Source organism: the organism of the source record quoted next, unplaced genomic scaffold, assembly GCF_019419815.1.
Source record: "Pyrus x bretschneideri cultivar Hongxiangsu unplaced genomic scaffold, Pyrus_bretschneideri_v1 Contig33, whole genome shotgun sequence".
Lineage (NCBI taxonomy): Eukaryota > Viridiplantae > Streptophyta > Magnoliopsida > Rosales > Rosaceae > Pyrus > Pyrus x bretschneideri.
In genome coordinates, this window is record NW_025999646.1 from 1,679,784 (window position 1) to 1,698,272 (window position 18,489).

At 38.5% G+C, this 18,489-nt stretch overlaps 1 protein-coding gene and 1 long non-coding RNA gene across 8 annotated transcripts; one reads left to right on the forward strand and one right to left on the reverse strand.

Annotated features, from left to right (window-relative positions):
• Positions 1 to 11,311: 11,311 nt before the first annotated feature.
• On the forward strand, positions 11,312 to 13,731 carry LOC125480391. 6 transcript variants are annotated; one of them, XR_007260807.1, is made up of 4 exons: positions 11,312 to 11,531; positions 12,567 to 13,088; positions 13,173 to 13,256; positions 13,350 to 13,731. It is a non-coding gene; the product is annotated as an uncharacterized LOC125480391 (long non-coding RNA). The 6 variants fall into 6 exon arrangements; XR_007260810.1 differs by having other exon boundaries at positions 12,567 to 12,871; positions 12,964 to 13,088; positions 13,173 to 13,731; XR_007260806.1 differs by having other exon boundaries at positions 13,173 to 13,731.
• A 319-nt stretch (positions 13,732 to 14,050) lies between these two features.
• Positions 14,051 to 16,805, reverse strand: LOC103944144 (transcription factor VOZ1). Of its 2 annotated transcripts, none has more exons than XM_009354558.3 (5): positions 16,563 to 16,805; positions 15,869 to 16,120; positions 15,545 to 15,694; positions 14,831 to 15,353; positions 14,051 to 14,723 (listed from the first exon to the last, which is right to left on the reverse strand). In XM_009354558.3, exons 1-5 carry the CDS (start codon positions 16,788 to 16,790, stop codon positions 14,170 to 14,172), a joined length of 1,707 nt encoding a protein of 568 aa, XP_009352833.2. In that variant the 5' UTR covers positions 16,791 to 16,805; the 3' UTR covers positions 14,051 to 14,169. The 2 variants fall into 2 exon arrangements, with proteins under 2 accessions (XP_009352833.2, XP_009352832.1); XM_009354557.3 differs by lacking the exon at positions 16,563 to 16,805 and adding an exon at positions 16,361 to 16,521.
• Positions 16,806 to 18,489: the final 1,684 nt, after the last annotated feature.

An 18,489-nucleotide genomic window follows, 5' to 3' on the forward strand; every position in this document is an offset into this window, starting at 1 on the left:
GGCTTTATTTTCTCACAAAAGCTAAGTAGAGTTTTGCCAATCATTAGAGAATAAAGAGAAGGGGTTAGTCACCACTCTAGATAGGTTAAGGTGGAAGTTGGTAATTAATAGAAGCTAATAATTAGGGTGTAGATGTGACATCCCACATCGCCCAAGGGAGTGATCCTTATATGTATATTCTCATATTTACCTAACACGAGACATTTTGGGAGCTCACTGGCTTCGAATTCCATGGGAACTCCGAAGTTAAGCGAGTAGCGCGCGAGAGTACTCCCATGATGGGTGACCCAGTAGGAAGTTCTCGTGTGAGTTCCCAGAAACAAAACCGTGAGGGTGTGCTGGGGGCCCAAAGAATACTTTTCCCTCACTAGAATGAAATGTGCTAACTTAGTAAGTCGATCAACAATCACCCAAATGCCGTCAAAACCATTATGTGTACGCGGAAGCTTATACACAAAATCCATAGTAATGTTTTCCCATTTCCACTCTAGAACGGGAAGCGGCTGCAAAAATCCAAACGGCTTCTTCCTTTCAGCTTTAACTTGTTGGCAAATGGCGCACCTACTCACATACTCAGCTATCTCCTTCTTCATACCCGGCCAATAATAAAATGGTCGAATGGTATGATACATTTTAGTAGCTTCTGGATGTATAGCATAAGCCAAGATATGTGCTTCATCGAGAATTGATTTCTTTAAATCCAAATTATTAGGCACAAACATCGTACTCTCCTGCATAAGTATGTCATCCGATTCATGAACTCTGAGGTCTTTCCTCTTCCCCCTGATTCCTAGCTTGAATTATTTCTTGAGTTTCTTCATCAACCATCTAGGCTTCAAGTACTCAATCAAAGAACAACCGAGGATACAAATCTCTCATCCGATCCTTAGTCTCCCAAGTAGCCTCCTCCGCTGAATGATTCCTTCACAAAACTTTCACCAAATTCACAGTCTTGTTCCTCAGAACCTTTTCCTTCCAATACAGAATCGTTACTGGTTCCTCATCATAAGTCAAATCCAGATTAATTTCCAATGGTTGAGGAGGTATCACATGTGACGGATTCGCAACATAATGACAAAGCATGGACACGTGAAAAACATTATGCACTTTAGCCATCTCAGAAAGCAACTCAAGCCAGTAAGCCACATCGCCTAAGGGAGTGATCCTTATATGTATATTCTCATCTCTACCTAACATGAGGCCTTTTGGGAGCTCATTGGTTTCGGGTTTCGTAGGAACTCTGAAGTTAAGCGAGAAGGGGGCTAGAGCAATCCCATAATGGGTGACCCACTGGGAAGTTGCTCGTGAATTCCTAAAAACAAAACTGTGAGGGAATGGTAAGCCCAAAGCGGACAATATTGTGCTACGGTGGTAGAGCAGGCCAGGGCAGTGATCCACCCCGGGCCGGGATATGACAATTTGGCATCAGAGCCTAACCCTGGCCGTGGTGTGCCGACGAGGACGTCGAGCCCCTAAGGGGGGTGGATTGTGACATCCCACATTGCCCAGGGGAGTGATTCTTATATGTATATTCCCATCCATACCTAGCACAAGGCCTTTTAGGAGTTCACTGACTTCGGGTTTTATAGGAACTCCAAAGTTAAGCGAGAATGGGGCTAGAACAATCCCATGATGGGTGACCCATTGGGAAGTTGCTCGTAAGTTCCCAAAAACAAAACCGTGAGGGAATGGTAAACCTAAAACGGACAATATCGTGCTACGATGGTGGAGCGGGCCCGGGAAGTGACCTGTCCCGAGCTGGGATATGATAATTTAATTGTGACATCCCACATTGCCCAGGGGAGTGATCCTTATATGTATATTCTCATATTTACCTACCAAGAGGCATTTTGGGAGCTCACTGGCTTCGAGTTTCGTAGGAACTCCAAAATTAAGCGAGAAAAGGGCTAGAGTAATCCTATGATGGGTGACCCACTGGAAAATTACTCGTGTGAGTTCCCAAAAACAAAACCGTGAGGGAATGGTAAACCCAAAGAGGACAATATGGTACTACGGTGGTGAAGCGAGCTCGGGAAGTGATCCGTCCCGGGCCGGGATATGACAATTTGGTATCAGAGCCTAACCCTAGCCGTGGTGTGCCGATGAGGACGTCAGGCTCCTAGAGAGGATGGAAGAGTAAATTGTTACATCCAGGCCCGAGCAGAACCACTTCTTTGGCCCGACTCCACCGTAGCACGATATTATTCGCTTTGGGCCCCCAGCACACCCTCAAGGTTTTGTTTCTGGGAACTCACACGAGAACTTCCCAGTGGGTCACCCATCATGGGAGTGCTCTCGTGTGTTAGTCGCTTAACTTCAGAGTTCTTATGGAATCCGAAGCCAATGAGCTCCCAAAAGGCCTCGTGCTAGATAGAGATGGGAATATTCATATAAGGATCACTCCCCTGGGCGATGTGGGATGTCACAATCTACCCCCCTTAGGGGCCCGACGTCCTCGTCGGCACACACGCAACCAAAGTTAGGCTCTGATACCAAATTATCACATCCCCGTCCGGGCGGAACCACTTCCCGAGCTCGACTCCACTGTAGCACGATATTGTCCACTTTGGGCCCCTAGCACACCCTCAAGGTTTTGTTTCTGGGAACTCATATGAGAACTTCCTACTGGGTCACCCATCATGGGAGTGCTCTCGCGCGCTACTCGCTTAACTTAGGAGTTCCCATGGAATCCGAAGCCAGTGAGCTCCCAAAAGGCCTTGTGCTAGGTAGAGATGAGAATATACATATAAGGATCACTCCCCTGGGCGATGTGGGATGTCATAGTGGAGGTGGAAAGCCTTTGGCTTATATGTGTGTCTAGATGTTGAGTTTGGTTTGATATTTTTACCAAGTAGGAGTGAGTTGGCAAGTTGAGTTAATGTAGAGAGATTACTCACCCCTAAACATTAGAAAGGTGTGAGTCTATAAAGAGCCATAGACTAGGTATGTGTATGTATTGGTATGCATGTGGCAATATGTTGTTATTGTTTTAGAGTCCTTACTTACTAGCCTAGGGGAATTTCAATTAATTGTCTATATTCTCTCTTCAATGCTTCAATATATCATTCCAAATTTTCCAATGAGGTAAGAACGGGTGGGATGCATATCCCTTATACTTTGAACGTGGCTTTTGAGTGTTTATTCACCTTGCATGATATTGATTAACTTCACATGTGTTTTGTTATTGGACCATATATCATGGTTGATAATTGGTGAGGATTCATTCCCCAAAGTGTTTGGACGTGGCCTTTGGGTGCAAGGAACATCTTGCATATAATCCGTAGTTCATAATTAGCTTCACACTTGTGGTTTTTCTATTGGACCACATTTCATTGCTAAAGATTAGGATAACATTTGTTGTATTGTGATTGGAGCACATTTCATGGTGATGATTAGGTTAACAATTGGTGTGTTTCTATTGGAACACATTTTATGATTGGTACAACACTTGCTTTCTTTCTATTGGCACACTTGTGGAGATTCTTTGGAAAGGAAGATGCAATACAATCTCTATAAAGGAAGGAGCACTCACCAAACGGAAGACATAAAGAGAAGAGAGAGGAGGAAAAGGAAGAAAAAGAACAACTCTAATAAAAAGCCATCATCCCTTTTATATTACTCAATTACCTTTCTTTTACATATTGTTAAGGCTTTAAGCCATCTCTCATTGTATTTGTAAAGTCCCTTATATATATAGTGAAATACAATGAAAGCAAACTTCAGTGGATGTAGTCGATTTGGCAAACCACTTAAATCTTATGTTGTTTATGCATTTACATGAGAAGTACTTCCAACAAACCATCAAAAATCTTCATTTATTTTCCCTTGAGAATGATGTACAAAAGTGTGAGACAAAACCCAGAAAATACATGAGACCTTACCCAACAAATCTCTCCATCAAACTACCATCATTCTCATCTATCAAAAGAAAATTATCCAAAAACTAGAAAATTCGTACAAACCAAAACACTAACATCCATAGATTATATTTTAGTACTTTCTTCATGAGAGTTGTTTGTCTGTCTCTCTATCATGATATATCAAAATTCAGGAAAATCTAACGGTCCGATCTTCCAATATGTTTAAAATACCAACTCAATCTTTAATCCCCTAGAAAAATGGATAGCCATGTTATGAGTACCAAAACCCTATTTTTTGTAGCTCGGATCGAAACACTTCCTTCACAAAAGTTGTTCCTTGTCATCTCTCCTCTATAACATATCCAAAAACCAGGACAATCTAATCTATGTGCTGACTTATATCCCAGTTCGAACAGCTGATAGTTTCAGCTATATTAAAGAAGTAGAAGTGGTGGGCTAAAATAAAAATGAAAGATGATGTTTGGAAAACGAAAAGCTAGAAACATGATTCCATGCCTTGTGGCCTTTGAGACATATATTGCACTGTAACAATTATTTTCTCTAACATGGATGTCTATTCTTTTCTAATAAAAACACGTTGCCCGACCAAGATGGACGAGATGTTGGAAAAACATATATGGAGCGGTCAGCGAGCAACGCTTTATATGATGGATTATAAATTATTACTTTGTTATTAATATTATGATTGATACTAATCAATTTGATTTATGTTGAAGCTTGCAAGCTTGTAAGATAAAGTGTAAGTATTGATATCTATGTGAACATGGCATATACATATGCATTGCAAAGCAAGACAAGAGTTGTGTTGTGTCAAGTGCTCACTTGTGTAAAGTATCTAAGTTGTGAGGATATTCAAGGGCTGAAGTTTGCCTTGAATAGAAAATAATGATCCTTGTATATGTCAAGCGTAGGGTGCAAGGCTTGAGTATACAAATTGGTTGATTATAAAAATAATGAAATCTTGTATATGTCAGGCGTAGGGTGCAGGGCTTGAATATACAATTGGGCGTCGGGGGAAGTGCCTGTTTAATAAAGTGGAAACTGAGAGTTTAATTACAAAAATTGGGTTTAAGGGATGAACAGAAGTTACCTCATACTCTAAAGTACTTTGAGCCAAGTGGTATAAGCATTGTTACATCCCACATCGCCCAGGGGAGTGGATCTTGTAAGGCTTATATGTATATTCTCATCCCTACCTAGCACGAGGCCTTTTGGGAGCTCACTGGCTTCGGGTTCCATGAAAACTCTGAAGTTAAGCGAGTTGGAAGCGAGAGCATTCCCATGATAGGTGACCTACTGAGAAGTTCTCGTATGAGTTCCCAGAAACAAAACCGTGAGGGTGTAGTCGGGGCCCAAAGCGGACAATATTGTGCTATGGTGGAGTCGAGTCTGGGGTGTGGTGGGGGCCCGGGCCAGGATGTGACAATTTGGTATTAGAGCCAATCCCTGGCCGAAAGTGTGCCGACAAGGACGTCAGGCCCCTAAGGGGGGTGGATTGTTACATCCCACATAGCCCAGGGGAGTGGATATTGTAAGCCTTATATGTATATTTTCATCCCTACCTAGCACGAGGCCTTTTGGGAGCTCACTGGCTTCGAGTTCTATGGGAACTCCGAAGTTAAGCGAGTTAGGGGCGAGAGCATTCCCATGATGGGTGACCCACTAGGAAGTTCTCGTGTGAGTTCCCAGAAACAAAACCGTAAGGGTGTAGTCGGGGCCCAAAACGGACAATATCGTGTTATGGTGGAGTCGAGCCCGAGGTGTGGTGAGGGCCCGGGCCAGGATATGACAAGAATGGTATGGGACGTGCAGGCTTGGGTGTCTTAGGTATGTGTTGACGGGATTAGAAGGGAGTGAGTACATTCATCCATCTCATCTGCATATGTTTCATGCACTTGAAATAAGTGTTACAATTGAATTATTATTTTAGTTGGTACTTTTGTATGAATTAATTTTGTATATTAATATTTTATTTCTGATGCGTATTCGAAAAATTTTATATGTTGTACGGTGAAATTGTTGTAATTAAATTTTATTTTCCACCATATCTTGGTTGTAGAATTGATTTCTATAATTAAGATAAGGCTCACATCCTAGCTCGTGAATAGTCTTTATTCACACCTTAGCTCATGAATAGTCTTTATTTGCGGGTCGGGGCGACACAGATATTGGAGTAATGTAATTATAATATGAGATTGGGTGGGATTAGAAATTTAGGGTTTTGAAATGGGGGGAAAGAGGGAACCAAAGAATGGGGAATTAGGGAAAAAGCAGCAGGGAAAGAAGGAACTATGGGGAAATGTGTGGGGCTGGGCTTTAAAATTAACAATTGGCCAAAACACTGCTGTTTTTTGGACCAATTGTTAAAAGAGTCCTTATTTTCTTTCTTCTCCCTGGCTGTCTTCTCCTCTGCTACAACCTGCAACCTGCACAGCAGCACATACCTCGTGTTCGAGTATGAGAGGTCTCCCAGAAGATTTCTAGTTGTGATTTAGGGTCGCTGAAGGGTCCTGGGACCTCTCAGGTCCCTCTGTAGATCCGCCACTGGGAATAAATACGTTTATCAACGTTTAAGTAATAAATCAATCATCAACTTTCATGTCCTTTAGTTTTCAAACATTTGTCTTCAAATTTACTCTTCCTAGCATTACCCTTATAGATATTTAATTTGTGGAGAATTGTATTCTTCTATTTCTCAAGGAAACTGTTATTAGCATTCTAAAAATCTCATTTGGCACTCCAAACTTTCTATTATTAGAAAGAAAAATATACTTGTGAAGAGTGTAAAATGACATTTTTGAAGTGCTAATAAGAGTTCCCTTTCTCAATATGCCTCTAATTAATGTTTCAGATTTTAACCAAACAATTATAACTTCTCTTTTTTTATTAAAAAACTAGCATATGGGCACACACAAAGTGTGTGAGAAAATTTTTTACTTTTGTTTTTGAAATAGAAGGAGAGAGAAATATAGTGATAGAGAATGTGGGAGTGGGAAGTTTTTTATTTTTTTTTTATTTTTTTTAATTAGAGATATGTTAGGATTACATGTAGGTGAGTCCTTGAAAAAAAACAACAGCAAAATTTGGTTGTGTGAAATTACATTTCTACTCCATATTTCTTATTCATGTTCTATTTTAATTAGAGGGTTAAAGTGGTGATTTCATAGAGTTTTGGATGACAATGAGTGTTTTATTAATTAGTTTTATTAAAAAAAAAAAAAAAAAACCTAGCATATAGGCACACACAAAGTGTGTGAGAAAATTTTTAATTTTGTTTTTGAAATAGAAGGAGAGAGAAATAGAGTGATAGAGAATGTGGGAGTGGGAATTTTTTTTTTTTTAATTAGAGATATGTTAGGATTACATGTATGTGTGTCTTTGAAAAAAAAACAGCAAAATTTGGTTGTGTGAAATTACATTTTTGTCTCATATTTCTTATTCATGTTCTGTTTTAATTAGAGGTTTAAACTGGTGATTTCATAGGATTTTGGTTAACAATTAGTGTTTTATTAATTAGTTTGGATAATAAACATTTCTTATTTGTTTTAGAATTTTATTTTATTTTAAAAGGTCATGTTTTTAAGCTCTTGATGGAGTCGTGGTTTCCTTCTTCCCCTTTTTTTATAATTTATTTTTGACGGTTTTTTTTTTTTTTTTTTATTTGCTTTGCTATCTATCGAGAAATTTTAGTTTCCACAAAAAATAATATATAAGGTCACTGCCTACTGTTTACCAATATTCAAGCATTATAATTTATAAGCATCATACTTTTGTAAAGCCATTTGCGCAAATTGTTATACAAAGAAAGCAATTAAACAAAGTTAAACAATTGAAAAAAAAATCTTATATCAGCATTTTATTTTCCACTTTGAAATCTCATTTGCCATTTTCTTTTCTTCTTCTTTCTTTTTTTTTTTTTTTTTTTTTTTTTTTTGTATACCAATTCTCGGTTAACTTTGGCCTCCTATTAGAATAATGCATTTGAAAAAAGAACAAGGACAACTTTTTTTTTTTTTTTTTTTGAGAAAATAAAATTGAAGGACAACTCTAGCGAGAGCTTCAAAACAAAAATTATTTAAACAAAAAAAATCCATAAAATATTAGAAATGTTTAAAAGGTAATGTTTTAATAAAAATGAGAAGCAACAATTCTTTAGTTAAAATATGAAATATTAATTAGGGGGAAATTAGGAAAGAGAAAATAAAAATTTTCTACACATTAAATGCATGTGTAAGTTGATTTCACATGGCATGAATTGAGTGGAAAAGACAAGTTGGAAAAGGAAAATGAGAAAGGTAGCTAGCATTAGTACAAATAGATTGTATAAATAACATTTTTGTAGCAAATTATATGAAGTAAAATATTTCTACCGTTGAAATTTGTTTCTTACCGCAATTGGAAGCAGCACTAATTGGCACTCACTCACTAGCGACTCCGATAAAGACCCCGAACCACAATGCGTCACAAAGGACCCCACTTAAGATCATCTATAATGAAGAGGGTTAAAGGTTCAAAAGCAAACAAATGACATGATTTGTCCAAAAACTCATCTTCAACCGCAGACAAACCTATAGAATCCACTAGACTATTATTTGGCCAAATGGGCATTGGGCTGGCCAAATGTAACTCCCTTCTTAGTCCTTTTTTTCGAGTTCAACTCATCTGTTACAATAATTAATTTAAATTCAACGGCTAGATTTAAAAACATTCAAATGTAATTTAATTTAATTAACTCATAATTTAAAGTATAAAATTGAAACTAATAATTTATTGAAGGGGCTATATTTAACCCCTTCAATTGGAGATAATATGAGTATGGTCTGACACTATTTATTTAAAAATAATATTTTGCAAGGCTATAATTCTAGACGAGGCTAATCTCTTTCGGTTGAAGATGGCCTAAGGATTTCTCATAAGACTCTTCCAGAACCGAAGAAACCTGTTTTTCAGATGCCCATGGCAGACGGAGGGAGAAGACGGCAGAGGCTGATGGCAGACGGACGGAGAAGACGGCGGAGGCTCCTCCAAATTCAGAAGTGTCACATGACTATGAAAGTTCGTAAAGGCTTTCAAATGCAGTTGGTCCGCAAACTTAATGGGAATGCAAAGTTGGCCCGCCAAATTTCCCTCTTGTACAACTGAATTTTTTTTATTTTTTTATTTTTTTTTTTCTATTGAGCTTCAGCAAGTTAATTGTTTTTTTTACCTTGACATCTTGCAATTATATTGCAACAAAAATACAAACCAGACGAAAGTTGATAGGCAATGTAACCTAACTTTTACTGTAAACCCTTAAAACTCTAAACCACAGGTGCAAAACCGCATGGAGTGCCGAGTGCCAGTGGCATCGCCAAGATGTGCACTAATTCTCTTCGCTAGCCGTAAGCAATTATCGAACTGGCCTGGCCAAAGCAAAGCAGCCATCTGGTTTTACTGACATTAATAACTCTATGAGAGCGACCTTAATGTGGGCACTGCAATGACAATGAGTATGGTCCCTATATTAAATATGGATGTCGGTGGTTTCTCATCTATCAAAATCATGCATTTATCTATTTAATCATTGTTCTAAAAATTTATGCCGATGTGCTAGGTTGCTGGTCACCGATCTGATTAATTTTTAGGTATTTGTAAATTAAAAAATGACGACAAAACCTGTTTAGGCGACCGCTTAAACCGCCTAGGCGTCCGCCTACTATGCCTAGATCGCAATTCTCACTTTGACAAAAAATAGATAACTTTCATTTTTGTATTATATTTTTGTAGACATCGAAATTTTGGTGAAATAAGTATTCACCAACACATTAAAGTTTCAACATGCCAAGGCATACGTGATATACGCCATGCATACACAAGTTGTACACATGGATGTGACTCATCAAAATCGGATGAGTTATCAAGAAGGACATGTGTCAACACTTGGTGGAAATGAATTATTTGATTTTAATTTAATTAAATCAAATGTTGATTGATGGAGTCAAATTACGAACTGGCTCACAAATCGAGTCTTGGTTCTTTCATCAATTAATCAAACCCACAATCAAGGTCAAATCCATCCGTAGGCAAGACTTGAAGAGTCTATAAATACGAAGTTTCAAGATAAAGAAAGGATTCAAAAATCATTTCATGCCCAGATGCTGAAGTTTTGAAACTTTGAACCTCTCAAGCACTCAAAATCCCCAAACACTCAAGAAGATTCGGAAATCTATAAATACGGGTTTAATTGCTCATTGTAATTAGAGTGAGTAATAAGATTTACTTAAATAATTAGAATTTTGTGACATATATTGTAAATATGTTATAATAATTGGTTATATATTTGTCTACATGGTAGTGTATTTGAAATTTGAGTTTTATTTGAATGTTTAAAATTTAACGGATTTTTTGTTTGGAAAATAGGAGTTCAAAGGCCTATTTCTAAAGAACCCTAGTTCTAATTCTCAATTACATTCACAACTATATCGAAGTTACATGCTTTCTAATACAAACACAAATTGGATACATATTACGTACTCGCTAGTAGGGTGGTTCGGTATGGGATCCCAAACCAAAAATGGGATCCCAAATCCCAAACCGATTTTTTTCGGGACAGAGTTTTGAAAACCAAAACCGAACTGAAATGAAGGTATTCCCGAATTTCGAGATTCCCGAAATCTTTTCGGGATTTCGGTATGGTTCGGGATTCATCAACCTCCCACTTTCCCTGCCAGCCCACACGGCCACACCTCATCATAGATTCGTCGACCTTCTCACCCCCATCTCCATCCCTCGCATTCCTGGGCTTGTCTTTGCTGCCTTCGGGAGTTGGAGGGCTTTGCGAAGTGCATCGAACAGAATCAGGTATCGACCATCATCAATGTGTGAGCTTTTCCATGTCTTGCCAAATGAAATCGCCATCAGAGGATTGGTACCAAAATTTTCGGGATTTTCGGTTCAGAATTTTTTCGGTTTGGGATCGGATTTTTTGGGATTTTTTTTCCAGCCCTACTCACTAGTGAGGTCTAGACTATGTTACGGGGGTTCCGTCTATCCGGATGATACGGGCAGGCCGGTTCCATCTTGGAAATTCACCTATTTGTATGTAATTTGAGTTTAAAGTTTCTAGCATGTAATGGGGTTTAAAAGTTGTTTATGCAAACTATTTTTTGATTTTCTACCTTTCTAAGCCTTATAACAAACCTTCTATTTTACCATATAAGTCTTATGATGTCAATAACCATTTGATTTTTGTAAACCAATTCTTTTTATTTGTTGGTTCATATAAAACAAGATCTGCACTCTCAAGTGGTCCTAATGTTCACCAACCTATGTATTATTATTTGAATGTGTTTAACTTTTAAGATTTATGTTTATCTACCAAACAAATTTCATAATTTAAATTCATTCAACCGTAATAAATAAGATGATGAACAAAAATATTTTCTAAGTTATTAATGATTGGGCCTGGAAGTCGGCCCACTGCCGATTGGACCCAAACTACAAAAACACCACACGGCATCGTTTTGATTCCCGCTTGAACTGCTTCGTTCTCCTGGTACAATTAAAGCGTCTCTTATCAGTCTGGTCGTAAGAACACCATTTTTAGCAATAAATCCAAAATCTGCAGAGAGAGAACAAGTTTCCAAGTGGACTCGTTCTTCACCGATTTCCGTAAGATTTCGCCTTTCTCTGTTATATTTTATCGTTTTTCTGGGATTTGATTGATGTTCGTTTCTGCATGTTTACAAATTGCACCTGTTTGGTTCCCGAGAAAACGAAGAGGAAAAAGAAAATGTAGTTTTCTTACGTATCCTATAAATTTTGGGTAAATATTATTCAAAATTTGAAAATGGAAAATTTATCAGATTCTTGTTCGGCTGTGAATAAAACTAGAAAAATAAATTAATTTTGAGAATGATCGTATGATTTTTTTTCGTTTCTATTTCTTTTTTGAAACTCCGGTAGGTTTATCTAATATTGTCTGTCCGAAGCCCGGATAAAGGAGGAGGGGGAGGGTGTCAGTTAGTCAACAGCCGGCACTGTCATCTTACGTTAAATCCTTATGATAATAAATCTTAAATGAATAGGAAGACTTTTGGAAGAGGCTCTAAGAAAAAACTTAGAGTATTAGATTTATCGGAAGACGTGACACAAATCCAAGCGCAATGGAATTCTTGAATTCATAAAATGTTTTGTTGTTGTTATTTTTTTTTTCTGAACGGTAAATCTGGTAGTCTAGGTTAAAATGTGTTTAGGAATTTGGGGCATCACATTTGGTTTATTACCAATGCTTTGATTTTTTTTTAAATGGGGGATTTTTGCGTGGAAAGAGAATTTAAAAAAAGATATAAAGTACGTGAAGCTAACGGAAAACTTTATGCAAAACTAAGTGTAGTGGCGTTCTAGAATTCATACAGCAGACTCCACAAAACGGGATAAAACTTGGTTTTTGTTCTTGTTGTGGTGGATTTTTGCGTGCATGCTTTTGCGGGTAAATAGCAGATAATTTGATTATTTGTTCATAATTTATGATATTCTCTTTATTTATTTATTTTATATTTAATTATTTGAATGGGATTATGCTTTGCCATTGTACAATGCTGAGATGCTTGTTTGTGAATCCCAAATTCCTTTTATTCAGAACGAAATTTGCTATTCGGGAACATTCTTGTTGCGACCTTTAATGAGGAGATACTGATGTTGCAGAAAACATTTTGAGCAATGGGGAAGAGGAAGTCATCGGCAAAACCGCCTCCTAAGAAGCGTTGAATGCCGCATGTGAGTGCCTCTGTTTGATTTCGTGTCTGGTATTTTGAGTTCTCTTAACCATCTGAAGAGGAATCCATAACCCGGAACTAGTTCTAGGAGACCTTACTGAATGTTAGGTTCTGCAGTTTTTTTAGTCTTGTAACTTGCTTTTATCGTTTATCTTCGCTTCACCGACATGAAGAACTCGATTGGGGAAGCTTCTTGTAGAATATGCCAAGAAAGCTTCAGCACCACCATCACAGGTCTGTGCAAAACTTGGTCCCTTGATTTGAAACTTATATCCCCTTTCGTTCGAGACTTGGGAGTTGAATTTTAACTGGATGACATTTGTCAGTGGAGATTCGGGTTAGCAAGAAAAAAAATATTAACGTAGGAACGAAGTTACAGGATGGTTTGGCCGCCTTTGACCGCTGATTCGCTTGTGATGGCCTTCAACTCTTCATCTGCCCTCGAAATTAGGTTGTTATGAAAATGTCATTTCTCAGGAATTTATGCGTTTCTTTTATTGCTTTCATCTAATTCCGATTTCCTCTCTGTTTGCAGCTTTATGTGAACCGATAGACGTATAAGTAAATTATTTCCCTCTATTTCTCTTTTTTCTCCGAACCCTATGTCTATCACCAAAGGGTAATCCCCTGGTCACATGCGCGCGCACGCATTTATGTGAGAGTTGCAACTCCGCAGCTACTTTTATTCATGACGAAAGTTGTAACTTTGCAGCTACAGCGAATGGACTGATGAATGCGAGCGAGTTAACAACGTCGAAGATGATGGCGATGCTTAGGAGGAAGACCTGATGCCTAGAAATCAATAGTAGTTCTGAGTAGTTCCAAATAATTACCAAACCATGCTTGTTAAGCAAGTTTTAAAGATTTCAACGAAGACGTGATGTGAACATCTGACTTTGTAACTTTTATGTGTTAGTTATTTATGCACTTAGGATGGTCACCCACGAGGAAAGTGATTTTACACGCTCGGGCAACTGTCACGAAGCATGTCCCGTGGACCCGACCTGGTTAGGCAGTCTTGTCGAAGTTTCTCTTATCTGATGGATGAACCGTTAATGCTGTGGATATAAAGTAAAGAGAAATATTATATGGAAGTAATTGCCTAATGAATTATTGTAAAATCAGCATTTACAAATTTCCGAGGGATGGTTTTAAACACATACAAACAACATAGAAACTGCATAATTAGACAGATATATTATATACCCAAGAAGACGACATGCCGTCTGAACAAAAGTTTAATGCCCAAATACAGTATAATTGGTGGCAAATGGTGATCATTTCATCCATCCAATTCCACCCTTCGTCATATCACAATTAGTTTATAAAAATGCAGTGCGACGAAGTGACGAAGTTAGAGTATGCTCGAGCGTCGGCGGCATTCCGTGCAACGAGCTATTCGCGCTGTGTATATAGAGCAAAAAATGTGCTTGACTTCATAGTAGAAATGCATGATCCCGCCACACTACGTAATGTAAACTGAAAATTAAGGATTGGCATGCACCTTACTCCAGCCCATCAAAGTTCTTTGGTTAGGTTAGGTAATAGCCGTTGACGTCGTCAAGAAGGTAGTCGTACGGTGCACCTGATCCGTAGTCAAAAGTCGCATTTGTCGTTGCCCCTCGATTTGGAGAGTAGTAGACATTTCCGACACCAACCCTTGCGTTAATTTTGGCCCTGCCCTTGACAGTGCGCTTGTTATCGGTGGGGAACTCGGCAGAAAGCCTTCCCATCTGCTTCTGCAGATCAGCAACTGAATCGTTGGTTAGTTTGCCCTTGGAATTTTTCTTCCCATCAACAAGTTTCAGCTCCAATCTATACAAGGCACAAACATCACACTTGTTGATCTCGTACTCGTAAAGGTGCCACTCAAAATGGTTCAATGGTTGGGGATCCATATAGTAAGACCTCTTCAGCCCTCCAAACTCATTCATCACTTGCTTCCTTGACTCATGCCAACCTCGTCCGTTGTAATCTGGCAATGACCTCTGTTTTCTGTTACCGCTCTCAAAAGCTCTTCGAGGCTTATCGAAAAAGAGCCACTCCCTGATTACCTCACCCTCAAGAACCGAAAGATCAAAGAGTTCTGGAACCACAAGGAATTGATCAGTTAAATTCACAATAAAAGTCACTCATGACTTCTAAATAAATTTTACAACAAAACGAGGATAAAAACAGCTAACATGCACTTACCACGTGCATTCCATGGAGACTTCGCAGTAGCCGCTCCCTCGCACTCAGGGATACCAACACTTTTTCCTTGTGCCTTTGCACTAAGAGCAGCAAAAAGTAGGCCGTCCTTCAGGCCTATGCCCCCAGGTCTAAGGACCGGACCCACGCCTGGTGGTCCTTCATTCAATGCCAAAGCAGCATGAAAGCTACTGCAGTAGTCTAGCCACCAGTCCATCCCTTGAGCAGGCCTAGGGCAATCCCAAAGTGCACACTTTGGGCCCAAGAAAGCAGATGGTGGAGGAAAAATACTCGGTAGATAAGTAGAAACCTGAGGCAACGTGTCCTCCCCACTCAAAGCTGTGCCACTAAAACAAGGATAGAAACTCTGCTCAAAGTCTTGATGCAATTCAAACTGATGATAGTCCAATTGATTAGCCCCTTCCAAATTGTTAACAGCAACATTGCGAACTCCTGAAGGGGAGCTTTTGCACTGATCAGCCAACGGGATGGCATGTTCCTGTTGCCCTTGATTCACACTAAATCCCTGATATATGGTGTTTGCAACCACCAGTGAGTGCTCATATACAACTGATTAACTTTTCATTTCAAAGTGGAAGAACAAAGCACATAGCTATATGGATAAACAACAAAAAGAAATTGAAAAGAAAAAAAAAAAGACCGGTTAACAGTTCAGAAAAGAGCAAACAAAAAGAAAAATAAAGGGGGCGAAACCACCTCATGAAAGACCGAACTTCCTCCAACTTGCAAGTTTTGATCATTTGGCTCAGGTTTCGGTGCAGCTAATGGACTAGTGGCATCATCTTCCTCTTCACATAGCTGCAACAGCCGGTAAATGTCTGAAGAGAACGAACCAAGACTGCCACCCTATATTCGCCATAAACACCAAAATTCACAACCAGACCCTTTAAAGCAAAAGCATAACCACATATTTCATAAGTTGTTGTATTACATAAACGCAACAGGACGCTTCTAATTACATATCTAGTTCCACATATGCACTCAAGACAAATATGTATTTGATAAGATCAAAATGCTTACCTGCTGCTGCAAAGAAGAAGCCGGGGAGGGCTCATTTAGCTCGGCTTTCCACTCGCGTAGCATCTGATGCACTTGTTCTTCGAGGAGTGCAGCATCGATGGAGCGGCTCTCCTTTCTGGCAAACTGGAGGTCCATGAACATGCCCTGCAAGTCATCAACGCGGTTCTTTGCTTTGTCCTTAAAAAGCTTGTGAGAAGCGGACTTGCAATTGCTCTTTGAACCCTTCATCACACGCCCGCCCCCTTCTAAACCCTACAAATCACAAATCAGACACAAAACCAACTCAGATTATCGAAAATCCATCAAGATCAAGGCTTTAGCAAGACACACACAAACCCATCTCAGATTACCAAAAACCCACTAAGATTAGCATATAAACAAAGCCAAAAAACCTGAATTACGAATAACAATCACGAAAATTCACCATAAATCAGATTAAATCCATAAAATTAACTTAAACAGAAAGAAAACCAAAACTAATGGAAGTGGAACCTCTACTGATCAGAAGCAACCGCGCACAAATGGTATGCGAATTGAGTGAAATTCAGCAGTTAATCCAAGCTCACCACCGAAAGAGAATTGGGATCGGGAGGTCGAGAGGGTTTGGGGTGGCAACGACGAATGGTGTGGAAGTAAGAAAGATAAAAAAGAAAAGAGAAAGTCGAAATATTCGAACAGAAAAGGAGATGCTTACCCAATAGTCTCTCTCAAAGTGTTTGATGCCAGTTAACAAATTTTGGGTGAGTATTTTTGTGTGGATTTGTGTTGGGGTCTCTCTTGACTTCTGTAGAAGGAAGGGGCGGTGGCTTCTCTTTTCGCTCGCTTTCGCTCTCTCGGTGTCTGGCTGGCGCGCCGTGGAAAGTGAAAGCACAAGTGCCGCCAGCGTGGACGCGGGTAAAGGGGTTGAAAGAGTGGGATGCATGGGCGGTGGCGAATGACATAATCACCATTATTTTTCTCATAAGAAAATTGCCCTTTGACTTGTGATGATTAAAATACATAAATCCAAAAATATAAAGGTCCAGTTAAATATATGGAACCATCACGAGGTGTCACAGTAGTTATGGACAAATTTCAAATTCGTATTTCACACATCACATCTTGAGTTCGAATGTTAACGTGTGTGAATCACACGGATTCATCATAGGGAGGCATGGTCGTCATAAGAAGGTTGAGATGGCTCTGTGAGTCTTTCTGGCCTCTGCAAAGGCGAAGTGTAGTGGTGAAGCCACGATCCCCTTTTATTTAAAAAAAAATGGAATTATCCTCAATCTCAGTAATGAAAGTTTGAAACTGAGTAGTCTATGACATCCAATTTTCACTTTGTTGCACATTTCTTTTTGATACAAACGATAGTGTGAGACAGAAAATCAAACTTAAGACTTCTTGTCCAACAATAAAGTGCATGGTAGCATTTTTTTAGTAGCAATTGAGAGAAACATAGTTATAGCTGGGTTTTTTTTTTCAAATAAAAATAACTTATTTGATATGAACATGGGAGACTGATTTGGACTTTTGACCCCTTCTATTTATTTCATTTATTGTCATGTTTATTGTTGAGTCCATATCTCCTCCTTTTAAATATCTATGAAAGAATAAAAATGGTACACTATTGAAAGTGATATTTTTATAAGAAGATTATTTTTATCTTTTTACTTTTGCTACACACGATTTTTGCATTTCTCATCCTTTTGTTTATGTATAATACTATTTCATTACAACATCTCTAGTTAATTATTTATTCCGTTGGTGTTTCGACTCTCAACGGTTATAACCGCTCATTTAGGACTATTTTTGTAAAAATTACTTATGTTCATAAACGTTTTTGCTATAAGTGTAATAAATGGTCATGTTCAAAAGATAAAGAAGAGTTGTAGGGATTATAGGTTTAATAGCAGATCGAAGTCTCCCTATTTCTTTGTGGGAGAGAATGAAAGGGAAGACAAATCGACCAAAAAAGGATAAAGGGAGCATCCACTACTGCCAATACCATCCATCGGATTCCTAATTTGATGCCGGTTTGTGGAGATAGAAGATAATTATAAGGGGGCTTTTTAGCTATAAAATGGTCATTGAGATTGACATCATTCCTCATTTTGATTATTGAGATTGTCCACCATCAATCATTTTGGTAATTCCATGAAAAATCTCCGTTAAGTTGATGGTATTTTGGTTAAATCAACCCCTCCACTTGAGCTGATGGTTTCTTCAATTTAACGGAGATTTTTCACGAAATGACTAAAATGATTGACAGCAGATGTTTAAAAAATACCTTAAAAGGGATGTTTGGGATGCTGTTATGTGTATCACTACTAAATATAAATCATATCCTATATATATTGGGCTGTTAAAGTGTCAAAATAGTAATACTCCACAATTTAAAACAAAATATAAACTATATAACAACATATAACTCGATTGATAATCATTTCATTTTTGTGCGATGAAAAAAATTAACGGCAGACTTTTGTCGCAAACCTCTGTTTACCAAGGGGAGTGAGCTACATTTCCGTTGTATCTTGCCCTACTACTTTCTCCGTTTTCCCTTCTCATTCTACAATATTGTATGATGAGCGAATCCGTTTCTCTTTCTTATTCTACTGAAATCAAAATCTCTCTTT